General features: G+C 45.5%; 1 protein-coding gene across 3 annotated transcripts in view; it reads left to right on the top strand.

Annotated features, from left to right (window-relative positions):
* Window positions 1-24190, top strand: part of ZC3H7B (zinc finger CCCH-type containing 7B) — a 75216-nt gene extending 51026 nt beyond the window's left edge. For 2 of the 3 annotated variants that reach the window (XM_060245368.1, XM_060245367.1), the window contains exons 18-23: window positions 5912-6045; window positions 7089-7194; window positions 11439-11547; window positions 14004-14134; window positions 15122-15285; window positions 23193-24190. In XM_060245368.1, the coding sequence (XP_060101351.1) occupies window positions 5912-6045; window positions 7089-7194; window positions 11439-11547; window positions 14004-14134; window positions 15122-15285; window positions 23193-23385 (837 nt within the window). In that variant the 3' untranslated portion in view covers window positions 23386-24190. The remainder of the gene's footprint in view (window positions 1-5911; window positions 6046-7088; window positions 7195-11438; window positions 11548-14003; window positions 14135-15121; window positions 15286-23192) is intronic. The other variant, XM_060245369.1, reaches the window with a different exon arrangement.
* The last annotated feature ends 1765 nt before the right edge of the window (window positions 24191-25955 follow it).

The following is a 25955-nucleotide window of genomic DNA, read 5'->3' as shown; positions in this document are numbered from 1 at the left end:
GTAGGGGACCACAGCAGCTTTGATAGTTTTCCCAATATACTGGCACCAGAGAACTTTAAAGTAAACCATAGAAATTTATTAACGTACACACACCATCTTCAACTGGGGAATGGGAAATATATACATGGGCTATATTGTATCTCAAGCAGTTAGCAGTTTCTTCGTAGTTCAGGCTTTATAATATCAAGTTCACTTAGGTCTCTCAGATTCACAGTTCATATAGATTCACTCTCCAACACTATTCTAGGTTAGCCTCTTGGGTATAATGAGCCAAGTCCCTTAAGTTGACTGGTGTCTCATCTCCCAGCCCTTCAGACTTCTAGACCCACATCTTTCCCTCAACCACCTCTTTAGCTCTTAAGAGAAGTGTCTCTGTGTCTGTGACCTCTCAGGTCTTTTACTGTGACTCTTCTCTAGTCACACACAGCCCCTTCGCTGTCTAAATAGAGTAAACAGTGAGCTTTGCTTCTCTCAAAGACTCTCCTCAGCTCCTGTCTCTACTCCTTCTCAGACCAACTGCTCTCTTCAGCAGTCTCCCTCAGACTCTGTCTGTCACTAACTGCCCTCAGCCGTTAGCTGTCAATCACCTCAGAGAGTTCCGAGCACTGTGGCCCCCACACCTGACGCAGGCTCTATGCGTCCTTAGTTTTCTTGTTAACCTGTTCATTACCATCACATGTCCCTTCCCTTCTGAATCATTGCGCAAGGCGAAAGGTCTCAGCCTTTTGCTGAGCAATGGGTACATGGGCACACTTACTTGGGTTACACTCTGTTATAACTTCACACCTTATGTTATAACATCAAATTCTTAACTATATACATTCTTCTTCATGTATACGTACCAATATCGTCAATAAAGTTACAATACAAACAAACTTTTCAGAATTTACATTCGTCTCAACAGTGCATCCGCAATTACATTTTGCTTTCCAGGGATATGCTGTATGTCAAAATTGTAATCCTGGATCTGTAAACTGCACCTTATTAGATTACTGTTTGTATCCTTCACCTGGTTTAATCATTTCAGGGGAGAGTGATCTGTACATAGTGTAAACTTCCTTCCCCATAGGTATAGTTTTAACTTTCCAATTGCCCATACGATTGCGAAACATTCCTTTTCAATCACTGAAAGGTGTTGCTCTCGGTCTAACAATTTTCTACTTAAATAAAGAATTGTCCTTCCTCTCCCTGTTGACTTAATGTTGTACCTATCCCAACATTAGATGCATCAGTAAAGAGGGTAAACTCCTGGGAAAAATCTGGAGTTCTTAACACTGGTTCAGTGGTCAGAACCACTTTCAGTTGTTCATAAGCTTTTTGACACTCTGCATTCCAGTTTACTGGATCAGGGTTCTTCTTCTTTGTGCACTCACATAGCGGTGCTGCTAACACGCTAAACTCAGGTATAAATCTTCTGTAGTATCCTACTACGCCCCAAAATGCTCTAATTTGTTTCTTTGTTTGGGGTCTGGGCCACTCATGTATGGCGTGCACCTTTCCCCAATCTGCTTTTATCTTACCTCCTCCTAGCACATGCCCTAAATACTTAACCTGGGCCATGGCTAGCTGACACTTAAATGCTTTGATGGTGAGACCGCATCTTTTATTCGTTGTAACACAATGGCCACATGCTGCAAATGTTCTTTCCATGTAGCACTGTAAACAGCAATATCATCAATATATGCTAGAGCAAATTCCTTAAGTCCCACTAACATCTTATCAATCAATCTTAGGAACGTGGAGGGAGCGTTCCTTAACCCAAATGGTAATACTGTAAACTCAAAGAGTCCTTCTTTGGTTACAAAAGCTGTTTTCTGCTGATCTTTAGGATCCATAGCTACCTGCCAATAACCTTTTGTTAAGTCTAAGGTGGTAATAAAATTGGCAGCTCCAATTGTCTTGACCAACTCATCTATGCGAGGCATTGGATATACCCGTATTTTTCACACCATAAGGCGCTCCGGACGATAGGACGCACCTTCCACCTGGGGGACAATCCGCTGCCTCCGATCCTGGTGCTTCCTCCGTGCCTGCCTGCCTGGCTCCAGCTCTGACGCTTACAGCAAGCGCCAGGATCTCTCCCTCTGCCCTCCGATCCCGGCGCTTGCTGTAAGCATCAGAGCTGAAGCCAGGCAGGCAGGCACGGAGGAAGCACCCGCCCCCTCCGCAAACCCAGCGCTTTGCGAGCGCCGGCTGTGGAGAGGACAGGGTGCTTCCTCCGTGCCTGCCTGCCTGGCTTCAGCTCTGATGCTTACAGCAAGCGCTGGGATCGGAGGGCAGAGGGAGCGACCCTGTACCCGAAGAGCAGGTGTTGCAACCGCTGGTCCCAATCATTGGGATGCTTGTATGCATAGGTTTTCAGCATACGGTTCAGGGTGCCATTAAACCTTTCATTTAGTCCATTTGCTTGTGGATGGTATGCTGTTGTGGTCACATGCCGGATCCCACAAGCTCTCAACAATTCTTGCATCACATTTGACATGAATGTGGTGCCTAAATCAGTCACCATCTCTTTCGGAAAACCCAATCTTGCAAACACCTTCAGCAGGGCTTCCGCCACGGTTTTAGCCTCAATGTCCTTAAGTGGAACTGTTTCTGGAAACTTAGTGGCATAGTCTACGATGGTAAGGATGTACTTGTTTCCCCTTCTGGTCACTCTGGAGATAGGACCAACGATATCTACTCCTATCTTCCCAATGGCTTCCGTGACTATAGGGACTGGTTGTAATAGACCTTTGGTTTTATTTAGGGCTTTCCCCACCAATTGGCAGGCCTGACACGATTTACAAAAAGCCCTTATGTCCTTGCCCATATTTGGCCAAAAGAACCGTTCTTGCACTCGGTCCCTTGTCTTATTGATGCCAAGGTGAGAGGCCATGGGTGATGCATGAGCCAAATCCAACACTTGCATCTTATACTTTCTTGGCAGGACTAATTGCTTCTTTCTTTCCCACACTATGCTATGTTTTCTTTTTAATGCTACTCGGTATAGCTTTTGGTCTATCACTTTAAATTGGCACGGATGTTCAATTGTGATCTCAGTATCACTCACCCCAGCTCTCTGCCATAGTTCTTTCAGGCTGTCATCCTGTTGCTGTTCTCTGAGGAATTCTGCAGCAGGGATGGTCTGCAACACTGTTTCCTCTTCTTCTGGTTGCTGTACCAACACATCAGCTGCTGGTTCTGGCTTGCTTCTGGTAACAATGTTTACTGGATTAGCTTGCTGTCTCTTTAATTCAGAAGCTAAATCATTGCCTACTAAAAGCGAAGTTCCTATATCACTTAGGACTCTTACTATCCAATCACCTTGGAACTCTTTGTACTTGATTGGAACTGCTGCTAGGGCCACTTCAAATGCAGGTCCTCTAATTCCTTTTATGGTGTATGATTTCCCTGGTAAATACTGATGACTTTGTACTAAGCTTGGCTGTATCAGGGAAACCTGCACCCCTGTGTCTCTATAAGCCTTGACCTCCCGGTCATTTACAGTCTCAGTATACTCCTCACTCAAGCCTTCCTGCACCTTCCATACCTTCAGAACACTAGTGGGTTTTTCTGGTGGTGTGTTCTCTGGAAGTGAGGGTTTTGTATCTGCCTCTTGCTTTAGGTACTGCACCACTTTAACTGTCTTATTTGGTGGTGTCTTTTTCCCTTTGTCCTTCCTTGGACAGGCTCTAGCATAATGTCCTATTTCTCCGCATTGGAAACAAGCAGCCTCAGTCTTTTTATATGGAGGTGGGCTGTACCGCCTTGCAGGGTTGTTGTTACCCGTCCCAGACTTTTCTGGAGAGTTCCAGACTCGGGGTTTTTTATTTGGAGCAGTCCACATTGATCTCCCTAGATCTGATTCAATCTCATCTAGAATCACAGCTGCTTCTTCTACTGTTTTCAATTTCTTATCTCTCAGAACCCACCTATACTGAGAGGGGACTTGGTTATAAAACTGTTCCAAGCCCACTAAATTTTTTAAGTCTTCTAAGATGGAAACTTTACTCCCTTCTACCCATCTGTTCAGGGCTCTGTCTAACCGACAACCTAGTTGAGAGTATGTTTCTCCAGGCTTTCTTCTGATTTCTCTGAATTTTTTCCTACTTTGCTCTGCTGTTAAGCCAAAGCGGACTCTGACTCTTTCCTTGTATAATTGATAATCAGAGGTCTCCTCATCCCTCAGTTCAGAGTATATTTCACTCAACTCTCCACAAATCTGAGGTCTCAAATAAATCATTCTGTCCTCATCAGTAACTTTTAAATCTTTACAGGTCCTTTCAAAATTAAACAAAAAAGCTTCTACATCATCCCCTTTTTGATACTTGGGGAATTTCTTTTGTTCTACTGTGAGGCACCTTTCACTTCTAGTGTCACGTTGAAACTCTGGCCTCGCCTGAATCTCCTGGAGTTTCAAACTGTACATTTTTTCCTCATGTTCTCTCTCTGATTCCCTCTCTCTGTGTTCTCTCTCTGATTCCCTTTCTCTATGTTCTCTGTCTTCTCTTTCTGCTTCTAGTCTAGCCTTTTGTATTCCTCTCTCTCTTTCTGCTTCCCTTTCTCTGTGTTCTCTCTCTGCTTGAATTTTGGCCATCTGAATTTCTTTTTCTATTCTGGCCAATTCTAACTGTATTTTCATAGCCTCTATGCTCTGACTAGGATTCTCCTCAGGAATCTCTTCTTGCGTCTGCCCATCCCCAGTGGCTGTGGTAGTTCTCTTAGGAGGAGCCATTTCTGACAGGAATTTTTCAAAAAACTGTCTTAATTCCTTTACTGCAGTGTCCCTTTACTTTCTGTGTGTCCTAGTGACACATTTTTGGGTCTTTCTTCAACATCCCAACGCTGGCAACCACTTATAACAGCGTGCCTCGCGGTCTCACTGGATCGCTTCTGTATGCGGCTTATGGCTACCCCAGCCTCTCTTCTGCCTCAGTTCTTTTAAAATTTTACCTCACAGCTATGGAACTCAAGGGGTGGGTGCAATATGGATTTCTCACTACTAGTCGCAGGCTCTATGCGTCCTTAGTTTTCTTGTTAACCCATTCATTACCGTCACTGACTTGTTTACCAGATCCACTTTGTTGCTCACACATACTCATGTGCTTTCTTGTGGCTCTGTATGTGAGTACAGAGGAGTCTAAGTCTGGGATCCAAGAGACCATTAACCTCAAAAGAGGTATTTTGTATTAAATTGTCTGGTAATGGTCACACACACTAAGTAATACACTTTCAAGGCACTTTCCAACTGGATTTTGCCATGTGAAATAGCAAAATCCACTTTCAAATAGTTTCTGAAGTGAATTGAAACTGCATTATTTAGCATGCGTAACTGCACCCTCTGTCTTCATTAGAAGACTTTGGTGCTGAGTACTATGGCATAAGATTGAATGTACCCAAAGTATGCTATGCCAAGAAACATAAATGTTGCTTAAATGTCTTGCTGGAGCAGCAGCAAATGAAATTTAGATCCTTTTATCATTTATAATGACACAATTGTGAGTAGTAGAATCACAACTGTTTTTGCTTTGCTGCTTATGTCCTGTAATTTCAACTTTTCCTTGTTTACTGCATCCAATTGTACTCAGAAATGGAAGCAGATATTTCATCAGTTGCTTAATGTGTAGCAGAATCTGTATAGGTAGCATGTATGTTATAGTGGAGCTTTCTTTTTAACCTATAGTAAATGTGATCACCTGTTCCTTTGTGCTTGGATAGAATGGTACTGTCAGTCTGGAAAATGGCAACAAGTATTTTCACTCTTCACTTTTACTCTGTTGTATGCTTTTGTTACACATTCTGCTTTCCTCATAAAATAGCGTACCTGTGAAGGAGTATTATTGTCTTAGTAAATCTAGCTCTCCAGATCTTGGCATGCATTCTCAATTCACTCTCAGTGTCTTTGTTTCTCTACTCTTCCAAATGTCAGACCTCTACCAGGACTCCCACATCGAACACATTTGACCTCCAGATGAAATTTGTTTGTGGCCAGTGTTGGAGGAATGGGCAGGTGGTAGAACCAGACAAGGATCTCAAGTACTGTAGTGCCAAAGCACGCCACTGGTAGGCACCCTTATTTATTTTACTATCTCCTTTAACCACAATGTAGAAATCTCTCTTGTTGCATATTACGTACTGCCTTGTATTGAAATAACTGCTGGGAATTCCATTTTTAGTGTACTGTACCAATATTGGTTACTCTTGATGGAGGTGGTGCCATGTGCAAAAGGAGGAGCCTGGGTGAAAAGATGAGAGTGAGGGAATCTACAGATGACCAACAGAGGCTATGCCAGTCTCCTTCTCAACATGCTTCTTATGCAGTGTTCCACAGACTTCTGTTACTGGGGCAAAGGTTCCCTTTTTTCTTCTCTGGATTAAAATTGCAGCCCTGTTTACATTCCAAAAGATTATATAGTTCCCCCCCTCTCATGAGCAGTTTCCAGAGCAATGAGAAGGCAGCTCAGCTATTGTTGTCACTCCAGATCCTGACCTCTCCTTTGCCCACTAAGTGTGCTGTGCTTTCTGAGCAATGATGATGCCTTGGGAATTCCTCCATGCTTGCCAGTGGAATACGGATTTCATTAGGGAATCCTGCTGCATCCTTCTTCCCTTCCTCCCTCCCTCTTCAATGAAATGTCACTGTTCATATATTGGTAGAGGCAGGGATCAGAGTAGCACAGGACCTCTTTGCTCTGAGGACCACAGATGGGAGGAGTGCATCCATCCTAAACCTTTCTTTTCCAAGGTGCTCATCAGTCCTTTTTATGGCAAGCTGGTATAATATGCGTACTATTTGGGGATTATTGTAATAATATATATTGACCTGGCTGCTGTAGAAGATTCAGGGCTAGACAGATAATTGGTCTGCCTGAATAAGGTTTTTTTCCTTGGATACTTCTGCAACTTTGTATATCTTATGCTGATGGTAGTAGTATTTTTCCTTTACAGCACAGAACTTTTCCCTGACTCAAAACTCTTGTTAGTAGTTGTGAAAGCTGGACTCTTATTGGTTAACTGGCTATAAGTGCTTCTTTGTTATTAACAGACTCTTTTCATCATGTCTTCCCCATCTGTTCTTTATTATATGTTTCCACCCCATCACACAGTTGGACCAAGGAACGCCGCGTCCTGCTAGTGATGTCCAAAGCAAAGAAGAAGTGGGTGTCTGTCCGACCACTGCCTTCTATCCGCAATTTCCCTCAGCAGTATGATGTAGGTAGTTTATTGCACTGACCTTGCCTTTTACACCTGAGCAGCAAGAAGGGAAAACCAGAAGATGAAGTAGGTGATAATCTGTCAACAGCATAGTGATAAAATGGACAGGAGGAGAATAATGTAAGCTACTTTGGGAAGAAAGGCAGAATATAAATTAATTAATTAAATAAACTAGGTTTTTGAAGAGAGAAAACAGAAATTGGCTGTAAACCAAGATTAGTTAATTGCACAATATTTAGATGATTTGTTGCATACTGAAATTGCTCCTGCAGATTGGTCTTTAATTAGCATCTGTCTCAGTTGTGTGAAAAACTTGCTGGCTGTGAAGATGGGAATCAGCTGTAACATTTCACCTCAATCAGTCCCTCATATAATTTGGGCCAGAGGTAGAGATAAGCTTGTGATTCTCCAGACTTTATTTACTACCAGAAGAGATGCAGCAGGCCTGTGAATCTGAAGGGATGTGACTCAGTGGAAGAGTATCTGCCCTGCATATAGGAGCTCCCTGGTTCAATCCCTGGCATCTCCAGTTAAAAGAACCAGGCACAGGGCCGTCCCTCCCACTAGGCAAATTAGACATTTGCCTAGGGCACCAGGCTGGGGAGGGTGCCAAATTGGGCCCTCGCAGCCCAGCACCATAGGCAAATGCTCAAATTTTGCTGCCCATGCTGGCCTGATGCCCTCCCTGCCCACTCTCTGATGACATCGATCATCAGAGAGTGGGCAGGGAGGGCTCCTGGCTAGTGTGCAGTCTCTGTAGCGTTCTCTTGAGCGTCCTCTGCTTTTGGGTGGAAGATGCTCGGAGAGCGCTACAGAAACTATGTGCCGGCCAGGCGCCCTCCCCACCTACTTTCTAATGACTCTGATCATCAGAGGGCAGGTGGGTGCCTGGCTGGTGTGCAGTCTGTGGGGCAGGGGAGGGGGGGTGGGAAGGTGGCAAGCCTGCCTGGGGTATGCCACGCCCTAGGGCTGGCCCTGACCAGGTAGTAGGTGATGTGAAAGACCTGTGCCTGAGACCCTAGAGGGCCACTACCCATCTGAGTAGATAATACTGATTGATCTTGATGGACTGATGGTCTGATTCAGTATAATGAGGCTTCAAGTTTCTGTTGCTTCCAGTTTTAGAAAAAAATTGAGGGATGTATTTGGAACATCTTTTCATTCAAAGAAGAAAAATAACAGTACCCCCTTTTTTGTTTTCTCATTTCCTGAGGGAAGAGGAGAGGACATGAACATCTTTGATAAATGAAAAGCAAGTGACGTGTTTGTGCACATGCATTTTCACACACATCTATACTCATTCATTCTTCTGGTTTCCTACATTCCCTATGGGCCAAAGGCTTATTTTGGAGAAGATTTAATGCAGCATGTTTTAGAAAGAGCAGATTTCATGTGCTGCAGTAAAGGCAAATATAGTTTTTCACCCACTGTTGCTACAAGGAGGTGGAGTATTTCCCTGCTGTGTCTTTTTGTTCACTAGTAAGAGAATGGGCTGTTTTTGGGGAAGCATTCATTAAATCTGTTTCTAATCTGAATGTCTGCCTGTTTCCTTTGAGCCCAAAGGCAACATCTTCTGTTTGCATGTGTGAGTGAGTAAGGATAGGGAGTTGCTTTGGAGAGCCTTCTCCTATTACACATGAATTATTTCAGCTGTAGATGGGCAATTGAAATGCAGCCTCAGGGTGTGGTCTTTAAAAACAAGGCCTCTTCAGTTCTTAGATTCTAAGATTCTAGAATGCAAGGATGGTAGAAGAGGGACTGTAAAAGGGGCAACATTATGTATTGGCAAGAGAAGTGTCTCTTTAATTCTTCCCATATATACCTATTAATGTCTGCCTCCCAAATGCTGTCCTTTATGTCCTAATTATGGGAGATAATTAAGGGAGTTCATTAATGTGTTAGGAGTGCCCATGTTACAAAGTTTGAATCTTGAAGCCTTTTACCAGGTCTGGCCTTTTGCAGTATTTTCCTGAGTGCTATATACAATATTATTTTCTTCCCACTATCAAAATGATAAGCAGCTTAGGTAATTTTTTTTTTGTAGCCTGACATCCTTTTGGTCATTCATAGAAATACCTTCTTTGGATGTCCTCTTGTGGAGACTTGGGGCAGTACATGCATAGAAAAACTGCTTGGTCTTGGGATCTTGAGGGTATGTGCCAATACCCCATGGGAGCTAGCTTGAAGTTGCAATGAAGCTGGAGGCCCCACCTCTCCTGTGGTAGTAAACTGGGGTCATTGCTGTGTGAGGCTGGATTCAAGCCATCAGCTAAGCCAAAGCTGGCTTTGCAAAATCTAAGCCACTTATAAAATGGGAGGAACTGGACATGGGTTGGTCTCCGTCCATTTCCAGCATGGGAGAAGGGATCTGTCTCAAAATAATTTCCCTCTGAGGCAGAAGGCAGCTAGGTCAACAGGTGGGTCTTAGTCCGTGACCTGTTTTTCTCTTTTGTGTGAAAAGCAGCAGACTGAAGCCATGTGAGCCATTCTCCGTTTACTGAGCCAGCTATTCTTTTTAGAATAGATCTTGATGTAACCAGAGAGACAGAGGAGTAGTGGTCACAGTATTAGCCTTGGATGGGGGACATTCAGGTTCAAAACCCCACTCGTCAACAAAGGTCACTGTCTCTGCCTCTCAGGGTTGTTGTGGAAATAAAATGAAGGAACTGTGAATGTTGTCCTTGGAAAATGGATGGGTTAAAATGTGAATGAGCTCTACATGCTGGAATTCTCTGCAATTCCTGAGAGGGGGAAGGATTGCAATACTTGAAAATCATGTTTAAATGTCTGGTTTAGTGCTGTAGTGTTAAACTGAAGATGAAGGAAAGAATGAGTTGAGAAACACAGGCAGCAATTTATATAGAGTTCTGTATAATGGCTGCTTTTTTTGACTATGCCAGGGGTGGCCAAACTTGCTTAACGTAAGAGCCACATAGAATAAATGTCAGATGTTTGAGAGCCGGAGGGGAGGGAGGGAAGAAGGAAGGCATGGAGGCAAATAGAAAGGGGAGGAAGGAAGGAGGGATGGAGAAGTGGAAAGAAAGCTGCTGGCTGACTTGGCTTGGAGAAGTGATTTAAAGAGACAAATGCCTTCTCCAAGCTGACTGACAGGGCAGTGGGGGCTTTGAGAGTCACACAATATGTGTGAAAGGCTCACGAGCTGCAGTTTGGCCATCCCAGGACTACGCCATTCCCACTGGTCCTTCTAGAACCTGCACAGCCATCTGGCACAGTTCTTCCTGTGTGCCTTGCATGGATTCCATGTACCTGGTGTCCAAAAAGCCTTTACCTGGAAATGCCACAGCCACCAATCTCAAGAAGGCTGAGAATCTGGTAGAAACTACAGGCATAATTTCACAGCAGTCCATGTTAGAGGCCTTCTTGGCAACTGCAGTGGCAGCTAAATAAGCTTTGTGAGCTTCCGGTGTATTGTTACTCAATTTGGCTTTGGGATTTATATTTTGTCATATGGCTCCAAAGAACCCTTAAAATGGCTTACAACAATAAATATCGCATTAAACACCTTAAAAATAAAATCAAAATGTTTAAAACATTAGACACAGCATGTCAGCACTGAATAAATATGCTCTTACTAAATATCAACTTTAATCCCTGATTGTTTCTTCAAGTTAAACATAGATATACCCTGTTGAGCTTTTTGGGGAGAAAATTCCATGCTGGGGGGTCCACTGTTGAAAATGCTCTGCTCTTTATTTCATAGTGGTTACTGGTTTTAGCATAGGAGATCCAGGTTTGAATTCCCACTCTGCTATGTAAGCTTGCTGGGGGGACCTTGGGCCAGTCACACACATTATTTATTTATTTATTTATTATGTTCAACTTATATCTCGCCCTCTCCGCAAGCGGACTCAGGGCGACAACAGGGTCATTGTGATGGTAAAATGGAGGAGAGGAGACCCATGTATGGGTCCCATTGGAGAGAAAGGCAGGATTTAACTGAGGTATGTAAATATAACAGTGGATAAACAATGTGTTCAGATCAGTGTCTCATCTGAGAGAACATGGAAGGGCTTGTATGGGAGGTGTTTGGAGGCAGAAGAAAGGAAGAAATAAATCTGGAAGCTGCAGCTGTTGAAGTGTTCTTCTGTTTGTTCCTAATTAAAAATTTGAATTAATTTATTCTGGCCTTTTTGCTGGTTGCTTCCTTCCCCTTTTCCTCACTAGCACAGAGGTGGTGGTGGGGAGGTGAAGTATGTGATGTCCTTTCTGTCTCTTCACAGTTATGTATCCATGCCCAAAATGGCAGGAAGTGCCAGTATGTTGGAAACTGCTCCTTTGCTCACAGTCCTGAGGAGAGAGACATGTGGACCTTCATGAAAGAAAATAAAAGTGAGTGAGAAGCGCATGGGAACTGGAGGAAACCCATTGCAGACATAATGGTAGCTCCCTGCATACCACAGATTGTAAACTGAGAGTCAGTTTGCAAAGTGTATGCTGGATCAGTTTCTCCTCCCCTTCAAAAGTCTCTTTCACATGTGAACCACTGCATGCCGGGGATATATCGCTCTTCAGTCAGAGAGAAAAAACTGTGAGTTGTATTAGGATTCCAAAGGAGCCTGGTCTGCATTAGTTATGGTTTGCGTCAGTGCCTGCGTAATGTGAGATCATGGTTAATGCTGGGAAGGGGGGGTGGAAATCACGCAGGGGACAAAGAGTTAGTAGAAGAATATAGTTTATGAGGCTCCCATCAAATTTACCAGTGGGGGTTTCTAGGAAACCAGCTGTGATGTGGAGCTACCGTGGGCTGCAGCAGTGTTGTCATATCTTACACAGACATGCAGGCTGTTACAGGCGTTACAGGCTGTGGCTGGGTGGCTCAAACAGAGCGGGCTGAGGCTCAACCCAGCGAAGACAGAGGTCCTTTGCTTGGGCCGTCGTGGCCCGGGGGGGGGGGGGGAAATACCCCTTCCGGTTTTTGACAGTGCGCCGCTGATGGCGGCGCACAGGGTCAGGAGCCTGGGGCTACTTCTGGAGCCTTCCTTAACTATGGAGGCCCAGATAGCAGCCACTGCCAAGTCCGCATTCTTCCATCTTAGGCGGGCTAGACAGCTGGCTCCCTTCCTGGAACGCAACGATCTAGCAACGGTGATCCATGCTACGGTCACCTCGAGGCTGGACTACTGCAATGCCCTCTACATGGGGCTGCCCCTGTGTCGAACCCGGAAATTGCAGCTGGTGCAGAACGCCGCCGCCCGGTTGTTATTGGGGCTCCCAAGGTGGGAGCACATTCAGCCGGGACTTCGGGCTCTGCACTGGCTGCCAATATCCTACCGAGTTCGGTACAAGGTGCTGGTTATTACCTTTAAAGCCCTATATGGTCTAGGACCTGCCTACCTGAGGGACCGTCTCTCCCCGCATGTTCCCCAGAGAGCACTGAGATCGGGATCTCGAAATCTTTTGGTTGTCCCCGGGCCAAAGGAAGCCCGCTTGAAGATCACAAGGGACTGGGCCTTCTCTGTAATGGCTCCATTTTGGTGGAACCAGCTGCCGGAGGAGGTAAGGGCCCTGCGGGATCTCACTCAATTCCGCAGGGCCTGTAAGACAGTCCTCTTCCGGCTGGCCCACAACTAATGGCCCTGTATACCGACTACTGAATACTGTATACTGAATTTGTATCTGAATCTGAATAGAGTGTAGCTCCACGACCGCTGTCTGTTTTAATGATGTACATTTATAACAAATGTTTGATTTTACTTATATATTATGAAATGTTAATTTTAAAGTGTAATTTTATATTTTTATGTTAGTTTTATATATGTTGTAAGCCGCCCTGAGCCACTCGGTGGGAAGGGCGGGATATAAATCCCAGATAAATAAATAAATAAATCTCTGTCTTTCTGCCAGTGAAAAAACCACCTTGCTCCCTGTGCTGGGCCTGGGCTTCATTTGTGTCTCAAACCTGACTTCCATGTGATCTAATCCAGTTGTTCCAGTCCTAGGCATCAAACATAGACCTGCTATTGTATCATCCTGATAATCTGTGCTGAGCATCACATGACCATGTGCATGACTGAAATGTTGTTGGGCAGTTCTTTAAAATTCAGTTCCTCTTGAATTACCAGCTTGGTTTAGAAAGGCAAACACCCGTTTTATTCGTTGCCAAAAGTAAGGAGACTGAGCAGTCAAAGTGTGATCAGTGGCATCAGACATTGGGACCTGAAAGGAACAGGCTGATAGTCTCTCCTAACGTGCCTGTCTGGCTTTTCTTCATGGTTGGGTGAAAATGCCTGTATTTGTCATTCAGAACTCTGAGTTATCCTCTGGCTGTTTGAATACGAGTGCACTTGATGGGAAATAGACCACCACAAGCCTAGCAAAAGCTGCATACAGACATGCACATATCTGATGGTGAGCCTTCTGTGGATCTGCATTCAACTCCTGTTGGCCAGATGTACAAACTTCCAAGCAGAGTTGAGCTTGGGAACAACTTTTGTTCCTGTTTCCAGTCTAATGCTTATTGGCAGTCATGAAAATACTATCCTTATTGCTCAGAGCATTGTTTCAGGAGTTTTTTTTTCTTTTCAAAAACAAACATTTGACTGAGTGAATGTGCTGGGCACTCAAACAGATGTTTTTAAAAGCCTGTCTGAAACAAAAACCTGATGGGGACGGAGGAGAAATGTATTCTCCTGTTAGGCAAACCTGCACATATTCCAGGACTGCTAAACACTTTTGTTTTTCACTGGGAGCAGAGTTTCTGCAAAGCTTTCTTCTTTAGAGGGATAGCAGTTTTGGAATGATGAGAAGAAGACTCTCTGATTAATCAAACTTATTATTTCTTGCAGTTTTGGATATGCAGCAGACCTATGACATGTGGCTGAAAAAACACAACCCTGGGAAACCAGACGAGGGAACACCACTGACATCAAGGGAAGGAGAGAAGCAAATTCAGATGCCCACTGACTATGCTGACATGGTATCATCTCTCTTTCCTGATTCTTCTTCCTCTTTCCTATTTTCTCATCTTTGGTCTTTCAGGAAACCTATAACACTCTCTTTGGAATGAGATGGGGGTATCACTTCATATATTTTGCTGAGAAGTCCTATGCATGTGTAATGAAATACATACATGTCTTAGCTATCTTTCATATTCTTCCTCTAATCTAAGGCATTCAGGGCATCTTATATGGTTCTTTCATCCCTGTGAGACTAGATAATAATAGACCCAAGGTAACCAGTGAAGTATATGACTGAGCAAAGATTTGAACCTGGATATCTCCATTCTAATCCCAGACCCACTGCACTAAGACAGCTCACATTATGAATATGTTCTTTCTTATGCAAAGTGATTTCCCTGTAGATATGAAATGGTGTTGAAGACATATTATGAGGCTAGGCCAGATCAGTTCAGGATGCATGGGGCCTTCCTCCCATTCAAATGACCCTTTTCCCTCCAAGGTCATATTTTCTTCTGTTACCTCCTGAGATGCTCACATGCAACTGGGTTGTTCTACATTTATTTCAGCTCTTCTTGCACAAGAATTGAGCTGAGTTGTGTGGAGTAGTGTTTGAGAGTCATGTTGCTGTTAGAAACCATGCTGTTAGAAACCGTGTGACTCTGATTATGAAGTAAGAAAATAGATCCTGAATGTGTTGCTCTGTGAGGGAATGGTAAAGTGTGCTGTCTTGAAGAGTTGGGTGCAAATGGACTTCAAGCAAGGATACCTCCTTTTTTAGTTCAGCCTTATCCCTTAGACCCTTCCCAAAGAACCAAACTCACTTTGGAAAATGGAAGCATACAGGATGATAGTTATAAACATGAATAAAAACAAATAGGGCATTTCAGTAATTTTTTTTAGTTAAACATTAGGAGGAAAAAATTCTAATTTATCTTTAAGAGAAGTTGGAGAGTGGAGCCAGGTGAAGTAACAGAATTGGCCACATGTTGTTCTCTAACTGCCAGATGGGTTACCACTGCTGGCTTTGTGGAAAGAACAGCAACAGCAAGAAGCAATGGCAGCAGCACATCCAGTCAGAAAAGCATAAGGAGAAAGTCTTCACGTCTGACAGTGACTCCAGCTGCTGGAACTACCGTTTCCCCATGGGCGAGTTCCGGCTGTGTGAAAGGTACAGCAGACAAAGCTCTCCCTTTATCGTGTGATGGTTATCGAAGAGAAGGGAGTATGTGAGTGTCGATGCGCTTAGAGTCCAAGAGGGTGATTCTTAGCGACGCAAGAATGAAGTCTGTACACAGTAGCTGTAAAACCACTATATACATTTATTTACACCAACCACTCTTCTTACTGACAATATGCTCCGCTGCACTCCAACTCCATTAACCCACACACACCATAGTTACTCTGTACATTTATACATTGGACAGCCAATCAGCAACTTGCTGTGTCATGCTGACTCTGCTGGCTGATGCAATACCTCTGGCAGCCAGCCACCTGCTGTCATGTAGATCATCTAGTCTTCTGATCTACTTTCACTTCTACAGCATGTGCTATTAACTGTCATTCCTGTCAGATACAGCGACACCCCTCCTCAGTTATAGACCATGCTGTAATCCATACATTACAATATTCCATACATATTGTTCATATTACCATTATTACATTGGTTACATGATTTAATGTGGATATCTGGAGTGAAAGGCAATTATTTGTGTAATCGCTGACAAAATTCTTGATTAAATCTGTCATGTCACTAAAATAATAAAGGTGAAAGTACAAACCAAAAGCAGGATCTCTTTAGGTGATCTTAAGGGGCTACCTGGCAAAAGGGTTTTGCAGATGTTAGATGTGCTGAATTAAGGCACTAGGCAGTTCACGTGTGGTGTTTCCTTCCCCACACTAATTTCTGCAGAATCAAAGCACTAGACAATTGATGTATGGTGATCCCACCCTCAATGCTGATTTTTAGCAGGTTGGTATGTTTGGCACCAGCAATCCATATGCTACTTAGTTTGTCATTTGAGGAGGTGTTTTTCCTCTCTCTGCTAGAGGCAGTGTCTAGAAGCATCCCTATATGGGAAGTAAGAGGGAAAACTAAACTGTATATGAAAAAGAACAGAGTGCTTTTGAAAGGCATTACTCTTCAGAGAGATCTGTTATGGAAAGGACAGAAGTCTTTTATCACTTGTATCCCCTTTAAGATACTATAGTGCTTTCATTAAGGGCCAACATTTTTACAGGCCTCAAAACCTTCAGGTAGTGTTACTGAAATTAAAAAATGAAGCATACCATGTTGGTCTATTAGAGAAAAAACCTAAACAACAACAGTTATTTGCAAATGCTAATATTTTTCAAGGAAGAGTAGCCAGTGCCTCTTTGCTGCTGCCTGAGATCTTTTTGCACCAGGATCAGTGTAAGCCTCCTCCAGTCTATTTAAAGACTGTTACAAACTCGTAGAGTGCCAGTGTAGTCCTGAGCAGAGGTGCTCTCTTCTGTGAACTGCCCATTGATTTTAGTGGACTTAGAAAGGCGTAACTCTGCTTAGGATTGCACTGCTTGAGGCTTTTCCATCTCTTTCTTTCCCTTGCACTGCTTGTTTGTTTGAACATCAAGCTTGAAGAAGAGTTCTGATAAACTCTATGATCTTCTTCGTGGTCTCTGTGCAGTCCCACACATGGGTCTTGCCGCAGGCAACGGATCCATACCTCGGAGCTCCAATAGCTCGCCTATAGCGTCTTTTGGCGCGCTTTCCTCCCGCCCTGGGGAGCAGGCAGCGACTGCACATGCCTGGAGTGGGGGGAGAGCGCCCATTCCACTCAGTTTCTTCCCTACCGCCGCCAGGACAACACCTCCTCGCTGCGTTCCTCCTTAGCTCGTCTATTACCTCATCCTTTGTGTTTCCTTCTCTTCGTCTTCACTGGTATCGTATTCCTCTTCTTCTTATATTCCCTTTTCGTCCCGGAAAAATTTAAAAAAAAAAAAAAAGGCCCGTCTCTGCGCTATCTTTCCCCTCTTCTCCCTCCCTTGTCCGGAGCGCATGGAAGGGAAAGTTACCTTTAAAAAGTGCACGCGCTGTGGGACCAAAATCCCCTCCTCAGACGGCCACAGCCACTGCCTATTTTGCCTGGGGGAAGCCCACCGAGTCGACTCCTGCCCTCACTGTGCGAACTTCGGCAAGCAGGCCCGTAAGAACCGTGCAGCCAGGCTCCGGAGTTTCCTGATTGAGTTGTCCCTGAGGGCTATGCCCACGTCGGACTCGCCGCCTCCCCAACAACAAGCGGGAGATTCGGCCTCTACGGACGTGTCTCTCTCTAAACAGAAGCACAAGTCCGAGAAGAAATCATCGAAGCACGCCGATACCGGCCATAAGGCTTCGAAGAAATCGCGCCATCTTGAATCCACGGATTTGGCGCCCAAAAAAGCTCGTCATTCCGAATCGGCTGATTCGGCTCCGAGGAAACTCCACCAGTCTCATTCGGCTCCTAAGAAGCCTCGGGCACCTACCTCGACTTCGACATTCATGGATCCCACGGCCCCAGCGCAGCCGTCACTTCCGCTTGAATTGTCGGCCCCGTCGGACGTCATCACCGACATGCCGCAACTGACGCCTCACTCATCCACAGCAGTGGAGGTCATACCAATTCAATCCCGTTCACCTTCGGTGCACAGCGTGGTTCCTGCGGACTTTCTACAGCCCGATCTGACTACCGATTCGACTCAGGCATACCTTAAACCTCCTCTTCGGATCGGATCCTTCCGAGATATCGGGATTTCTCCCCTGTACAGGGACTCCGCAACTCAGGCTCCAGCTAATCAAGGTCGTTCTCGTTCGCCTACTCATCGAATCCGTTCTCGTTCACCCACCCATCGAATCCAATCCCGGTCGCCGACTCTCCAAGGCCGCTCCAGATCTCCACGTAGGCACCGAGATTCCGGCTCTTCGGGTTACCATCAGGACTACTATGCCTCTGCAAGGTACGACCGCCATTACTCTCTGTCTCCTTCGCCTAGACGCCGGCCTTACCACCATTCCTCTCGGTCCCCATCTGTGGAGGGATCGCGTTACTCCCCATACTCAGCAATCCGGTACGAAGACTCCCCTGGACCCCGTGGGCGTGATCGGCTTCGTGATTCCCCACGACTCCGTGATCTCGATCGGTTTCCAGATTCTCCTCGACCCCGTGATCGATATTATCCACGGCCCCGTGATCAAGATCGGACCCGAGAACCTGACTACTCTCGCTATTCCCCTCGACTCCCTGACCACCGTCGGGTTCGGGAGCATGAATACCACTCCAATCTGGAGCCGCTTCGAGCCCGGGACCACTATCATCACCGTGATGTTGCTAGGCCGCGCACTCCATCAGCCTCAGCTTCGATTGCTCCCCCGGTCTCCACTCCTATGGACCAGCGTGATCAGATCGTTAAGCCTAAGACCGTCACTTCGGACCCGATCCCGCCTCCACATCCTCCTTCAGGTGAGGACTTCCACTCCGAAGCCGACTCGTCAGCATCATCAGACTCTGAGGACCATCCAGACTCGGTAGTCTCGGACTCGGTGCCACAGCCCCGACTTTCCCCATCGGATGCGTCCAAGGCCTATCTCCATCTGATCACCACCATGGCCGAAGCCTTAAACATTACTCTTCCGTCGGACTCACCAAAGGTCTCTGACATCGTACATGACCTCGTACAAGCGGACTTCCCACCGGGTTCACTGCTTCCAATGCTACCTGTGCACCTCGAAGGCCTCCGCGAGACCTGGGACAAGCCGGCTTCAGTCCCACCCACCTCTAAACGCTTTGACTCTCTCTACAGAGTTCACGCTCCTGAGGCTAAATTTCTTGCTTCTCATCCAGCACCTAATTTTATTATTGTGCATTCAGCCACTAAGGCTAAGCCCTCCAGACATCCGACACCTCCAGACCGAGAGGGCAGGAAATTGGACACTTTGGCCAGGAAAATGTTCCACCTTGCTTCCACAAATTCCAAGCTGAACAACTATCTAGACTACTTTTCGGCTTACATCTTCAACTTGGCCAACCAATTTACGCCTCTCATCCCTTCCCTTCCCGAACCTTCTCAAAGGACGGCCTCTAGCTTGGTATCCAAACTGTCTAGAGTGTCGAAACAACAGATAAACACCATACGCCACGCTGTTTCCTGCTCTTCCAGGGTCTTTGCGTCATCTGTTGCCCTGCGTCGCCACGCCTGGCTAAGGTCCACCAACTTACAACCGGACATTAAGCAAAAGATTGAAGACCTCCCTTTTGATGGTCTGGGCCTCTTCCATGCTTCTACCGACGAGGTTCTCACCTCAGTAGATGATGGACGCAAGCGTGCGAAGCGCTTGGGAGTTTCCCAACCGTTCTCCCAACAGTTCAACCGTACAAAACCCTGGAGACCATCATTCCAGAAGCGTCAACGGTCACCCAAGCGGAATGACTTCTGGAAGAGGAAGAGTGTGCAGCAGAAGCCTCAGTTTCAACAAAGACCTCGGTCACAACAGCTCAAAAAGTCCTCCCTTCCTTCCAAACAGTCTCTTTGACTTTCCTCAAACCCAACCTGCTTTCCGCACACGTCTATCACCATTCCTTCCCACTTGGAACTCGATCACAACCGACTCCTGGGTGCTGACCATCGTGCGCCTAGGTTACGCAATCGAGTTCATTTCTCCACCTCGCCACCACTACTTCATAGCTACCCCCCCGTCTTCACTCCTCCATCAGGAGATCCTGGACTTGCTCCAGAAAAACGCCATAGAGCCTGTCCCTCCGCTACATCGAGGGACAGGCTTCTATTCAAGATATTTCCTGGTCCCCAAGAGGGATGGAGGCAAGCGTCCCATTCTAGATCTGAGGAAGCTCAACAAGCACATTGAATACAGGAAGTTCAGAATGATCTCCCTGCAGTCCATCTTGCCCCTCATCCCCAAGAATTCCAGGATGGCTTCTCTAGATCTTCAAGACGCTTACTTCCATGTGACCATCCGACCTCAACATCGGAAGTATCTGCGGTTTGCCATGGGCCAGGACCACTTCCAATATGTGTCTCTACCATTCGGCCTCTCCACTGCACCCCGCGTTTTCACCAAGTGCATGGCAGTGGTGGCAGCTGCGGAACATCCCAGTCTTCCCATACATCGACGACTGGCTTTTTGTAGCTCCGACCCAACAGCAACTGCAGCACAACCTCAACACAGCTCTCACCCTCCTGAGTTCCCTGGGCCTTCGGGTGAATGCATCAAAATCACACCTCACACCTACCCAGGACCTCAAGTTCATAGGGGCCCTTCTACGCACTTCTCTCCATCGTGTTTTTCTCCCCGAGGATCGGGCACTAACTATCATTGCCCTGGCCAAGTCAGTTCAACAACAACCTTGTCAGTCTGCGTTCACAATCCAACGCCTGCTGGGCCTCATGGCCGCCACAACATCTGTCCTTCACTTGCCAGGCTATGGATGCGACAACTACAGCTCTGGTTTGTATGAGCCTACCACCCTCAGGCACAACCGCAAAGCCTTTTGCTTACTGTTCCGCAGAGAGCGCTTCTATCTCTCACGTGGTGGACTGTACCCAACAATCTCCTCGCGGGCAAGCCGTTTCTACCGACTCCCCCGATGGCCATAGTAACAACAGATGCCTCCAAGTGGGGATGGGGAGCCCACTTAGAGGACAAAACCGTCAGAGGACTTTGGACTACCTCCGAGAGAGCCATGCACATAAACTGCTTAGAACTGATTGCGGTGCACAGAGCTCTTCAATCCTTTCTCCCACTGATAAGGGGTCGGCACGTTCAGATCTCCACGGACAATATGGCAACAGTTTACTACATAAACAAGCAGGGGGGCACCAGATCCCTCCGTCTGTGCCATATAGCCGTACTGCTCTGGGAATGGTGTGTCAAGCACAACATATACATGACTGCTATTCATCTCCCGGGTGTGGAGAATACTCTGGCCGACTCCCTCAGCAGGGTTCGCATAGACGACCACGAATGGTCCATCAATCCGACCTACCTTCGGCGTATCTTCCGATGCTTCGGAACACCCAAGGTGGACGTCTTTGCTTCCAGGGACAATGCCAAATGTCCTCGATTTTATTCCAGGAGGGGCAACGACGCCTTCCTACACAACTGGACAGGTCCTCTTCACTACTTCTTCCCACCAACCCCCCTTCTGACACGGGTGTTGGTGAAGATAGCACGGGATGGCGCGGACTGCATCCTCATTGCGCCATGGTGGCCTCGGCAACCATGGTTCACGAGGCTTCTTCAAATGTCCCGCCACACTTACCACCGGCTTCCTCCTGTGGGCGACCTTCTCTCTCAGGCCAGCGGTCAGGTTCTACATCACAACCCTCGAGTCCTGGCCCTGGCAGCCTGGAGAATACATCCGCCTGCCTCTCTACAGAGGTAGCCAACATAATCCTCAACGCAAGGAAGCCTTCCACTAGACTTTCGTATCAACGTAAATGGAAGCGCTTCTGTTCCTTTGCGACATCTAATCATCTGCAGCCAGAATCAGCACCCCTTAACCTGATCCTTGATTATCTACTTTCTCTACAAAAATCAGGACTCTGTTATTCCTCCTTAAAGGTTCACCTTTCTGCAGTTTCTGCTTTCCACAACCCGGTTGATGGCAAAACAGTGTTCTCCCATCCTTTGTCTAAGTCTTTTCTTAAGGGCATGTTGCACCTCAATCCACCTGTTAAGCCCTTCGTCCCGACTTGGAGTTTATCGTTAGTCCTTTCCTGCCTGATGAAAGTTCCCTTTGAACCTATGGCTACCATAGACCTCAACCTTCTTTCCTGGAAGACAGCATTGCTGGTAGCCCTTACCTCAGGTAAACGGGCAAGTGACTTATGCGCCTTCCGTCACGATCCTCCCTACACTATTTTTCACAGGGACAAAGTTGTTCTGCGACCGGACCCTGCGTTCCTTCCTAAGGTTGTCTCCCAGTTCCACTTATCAACTTCAACTTCTCTACCAACGTTTTTCTCCAACCCATCCGACCAGGGACAACGAGCCCTGCATTCTTTGGACGTTAGAAGGGCCTTACAGCCTCTGCCCGAAGGTCTTAAGGCCCACTCTACTAGAGCGGTCTCGACGTCTTCGGCTTTTCTGCAAGGCGTCTCCCTAGAGGACATTTGTGCGGCTGCATCGTGGTCCTCTCCATCCACGTTCGTCTCCCATTATGCTTTAGACGTTCGTGCGAGACGGGACGCCTCCTTCGGTCAAGCGGTCCTCAGATCCATCTTCCACTGAAGCCAGGGGTGAGTGCATCCGCTTCCATCTCTATGTTGCATAATATGATGTGGTTGCATATGATGTGATTGGATTACGTGACTAACTTTCTTCTTTACCAGCACCCTCCTCCAGGACATTTAGCTGGCTAGTCACCCATGTGTGGGACTGCACAGAGACCACGAAGAAGATAAACAGGTTGCTTACCTGTAACTGATGATCTTCGAGTGGTCATCTGTGCAGTCACACACGCCCACCCAGCCTTCCCCGCTGCTGGCCTCTTGTAATTGTTGCTTAACCTTGTATACTGTTAGTGCCAACGGCGGCTGGAAGAAACTGAGTGGAATGGGCGCTCTCCCCCCGCTCCAGGCATGCGCAGTCGCTGCCTGCTCCCCAGGGCGGGAGGAAAGCGCGCCAAAAGACGCTATAGGCGAGCTATTGGAGCTCCGAGGTATGGATCCGTTGCCTGCGGCAAGACCCATGTGTGTGACTGCACAGATGACCACTCGAAGATCATCAGTTACAGGTAAGCAACCTGTTTTTGTGACTTTTAAAACTTAAATTAAACATTTGGATTGATTATTTGTTTAGAATCCGTTGCTTCACTGGCTGTATATTGCTGTTCCATACTTGGAGCTATTATATACTGATAAACAGCCTGGGTTGTTTTACTAAAAAAGAAATCTGTTTTGCCCCTTGTCATGGCATGTAGTGAAAAATCCCTAAGCAGTCTGAGATTAATTTCTAGTCTTCAAATGCAGCAAAATTTGAACAGAGAGAAACAGGTTGTTTAATCCGTAGTCCTTTTAAGCCATGTGTTGTCCTCCTGGCAGATTCCAGAAGACAAAATCCTGCCCTGAAGGGGAGAAATGTCACTTCGCTCATGGCCAGGATGAGTTGACAGAGTGGCTGGATCGGAGGGAAGTAATGAAGCAGAAGCTGGCCAAAGCCCGCAAGGATATGCTGCTGTGCCCCAGAGATGACGACTTTGGCAAATACAACTTTCTGTTGCGGGACAGCATATAATCACTGGGGGAGGAAAAACAGGCAAATTTGCAGAGCTGAGAATGGAGGGAGCAGGGCAGTGACATAGAGGCTAATAACTGTTCCACAAGAACCCTACTTTCTGTTGTAAAATAATCAAGACAATTTAGTGGGGTTCCATGAATTATAAGTTGATTCATCTATAGCCAATGAACATCATGCTCTTAGATTTTTTTCCCTACATATTTTGCTTTATTTTCTTTTTTTCAGTCTACCACCACTAGTCTCTTTACTTTTCCCCTCCTTAAAAATGCTGTTTGGAGTGATGATATACTTGTGTATGAGAAAATTTTTCATTCTAAATCTCTCCATCTTGAATCCTTACTTTGGACTGCCTGGTTTTGTTGGGATGTTGTAGTGTCTTGAAAACAAGTATAGAAAAAAACAATGTACAGGTGAAGAGGAAGTTGGATTTTATTTAGGGAGGGGGGCAGCATCCTTACAGATTCTTGTGTGCCTTGTCTTCACAGGCACCCAATCCGCTGTGTAGATAGTCTCTGAAAAGAAAAGAAAAATACCAATGAGGTCTTATGAAATCAGTGTGGTTTTCAGACTTTGAAAATGACTCTGGTAGTCTGTAGATTACAGTGAAAGAAATTATCTTTCTCTTCTAGCATCAATGTTGTCCGTTCCCTATTAAGTGAGGGAGGATATTGGATTTCTATCCTGGCCTTTGTGTAGCTAGTATGTTGTCTTTGGCAGAGGCAGTGGTTGATCTCCCCTCCTCCTCCCCCATTACATACTGTATATTATGCGAAAAGTAAATCAAATGGTTTGTTGAATTAAAGCTGGTTATTGTGTGGTTTAAGCATAGCTCTGAATATCTCTCCCCAAAACACAGACACAGAGAAGAAACCACTTAAAATCAAGATGCTCTTACCCTTATGCTAGGGTGCACAAACTCAGCTTAAGAAAAGTGAATAATAAGGGCTTGGAACCTTGGGGGAGCCTGTTCAGTCATTATGGAAGGCCTGTGTGTCTTTCACATTCAATGACACCCTCTGTGCATAAAAGCATGTACTTGTGTACTTGGATGCAGAAGTTGTGTGCCCAAGCCCAAACATGTTGATAGTGGAAAGGGGCAGGAATCATTTTAAAGGATTTAAAATTACCATGCAATAGTTTAGGTTACAAAATTTGCCCCTGAGAAAACAGCATTTGATAAATCCAGTGACATCACTTAAGCGTATTGAGGCCTGGAACATTATTTTGCCATATAATAACCTGGTACCAGATTATGAGAAATGTAACTTCATTTGAAATAAAAAGTAGAAATGAATAGGGAGCAAAAACAAATCAACAAAAACAGTGTTTCCAGAAAAATAACTTTTAAAAATTAATATGATTTAATAGAAGTTTAAAGGAAGGGAAGAAAGATGACTAACTGTGGTGTTTGCAAAACTAACAACCTATTACCTAAAAATAGCCACTAACAAAAACATCAGCTTTCTGTCCCCCTTTTCAGACTGGAAAACAATAAGACCTCTTATGTATCAGTATTATTTAATATGCCTTTGAACTTTCAGAAGCTGTAATGAGAAGCATCCTTACAAGGAATGAAATCTCCCCTTGAGCTCAATGGGACTTCCAGTTGTTCAGGACTGGGCTGTAAAGTCCGCAGAAATCAAAGTGATAGGAACCTTTGGTGGAATGATCATTCTGTGGGGGATGGTAGTGGGAAAAACCTTGTCATTCTAGCATCATGGCGGTTTGAGTGGTGATAGCGTGTAGTGTGGATAAGGGAGCAGATGATCCAAAAGAAGTGCATTCTAAATGAAGATGTTTTTGCAAGCTAAAAGGCTGAACTTTTCTGTTAAGCATTATGATTAGCTGAGCTAGTGTGATCCTCCTTTGGATCTAGGAGGAATGCATTTATGTATAGTGTGAATGCTTGATCCACAGAACAGCTGAGATACAATTTATGTTCTGCAAGCTGAAGTATGTGGCACTGTAGGATTTAAGTGGTGAGATTTCATTCTGAGATCTTTCAGGGATCTGCAGGATTGGGTAGATACTATTAATTTTTCATATCTTTCCAACTGAGATGTTTTGATATTTCAGTTCTTTGTATCCCTTTTCCACTGATGAGTTAATGTGAAAGTATAAAAAAAGCTAGGGGCACTCTTGCATATGGAGAGGCCCAAATAATTGTGGTAAAGATAGGGAATGGAATGAGTAGGGGAAAGTGAAGTCAGTGGGTCAAGACTCTCTGAAAGTTCCATTTTGTATTGCATCCTGTCTGCTTTACACTGATGATCAGATGCCCTGTCGCTGTCCTGCTTGTGTCAGGAAATGCCTGACCTTTGCACTGTAACTTTTGTAGATCATAAAATCAGCCTGAGGTTCCCTGTGTAAACATGGCTACTTTGGTTTATTTCTGTGATATTAAAAGTTGCATTTCTCTGCTTCTTTTACAATCTTCTAAGGAAAGGAAGAGGAGAGGGAAATAATTTTTGTTTTTTTAATATGCCACTGAATATACCTTAAATATTGCTATTCAATGGAATCCACACATATTCTTCTGGGAGCTGTGTTGATGTAATCAGGCACCA

The sequence above is a fragment of the Heteronotia binoei genome, chromosome 8 (genome assembly GCF_032191835.1).
Source record: "Heteronotia binoei isolate CCM8104 ecotype False Entrance Well chromosome 8, APGP_CSIRO_Hbin_v1, whole genome shotgun sequence".
Classification (NCBI taxonomy): domain Eukaryota; kingdom Metazoa; phylum Chordata; class Lepidosauria; order Squamata; family Gekkonidae; genus Heteronotia; species Heteronotia binoei.
Note: the sequence above shows the minus strand (reverse complement) of the source record. Positions and strands in the feature narration are given on the sequence as shown.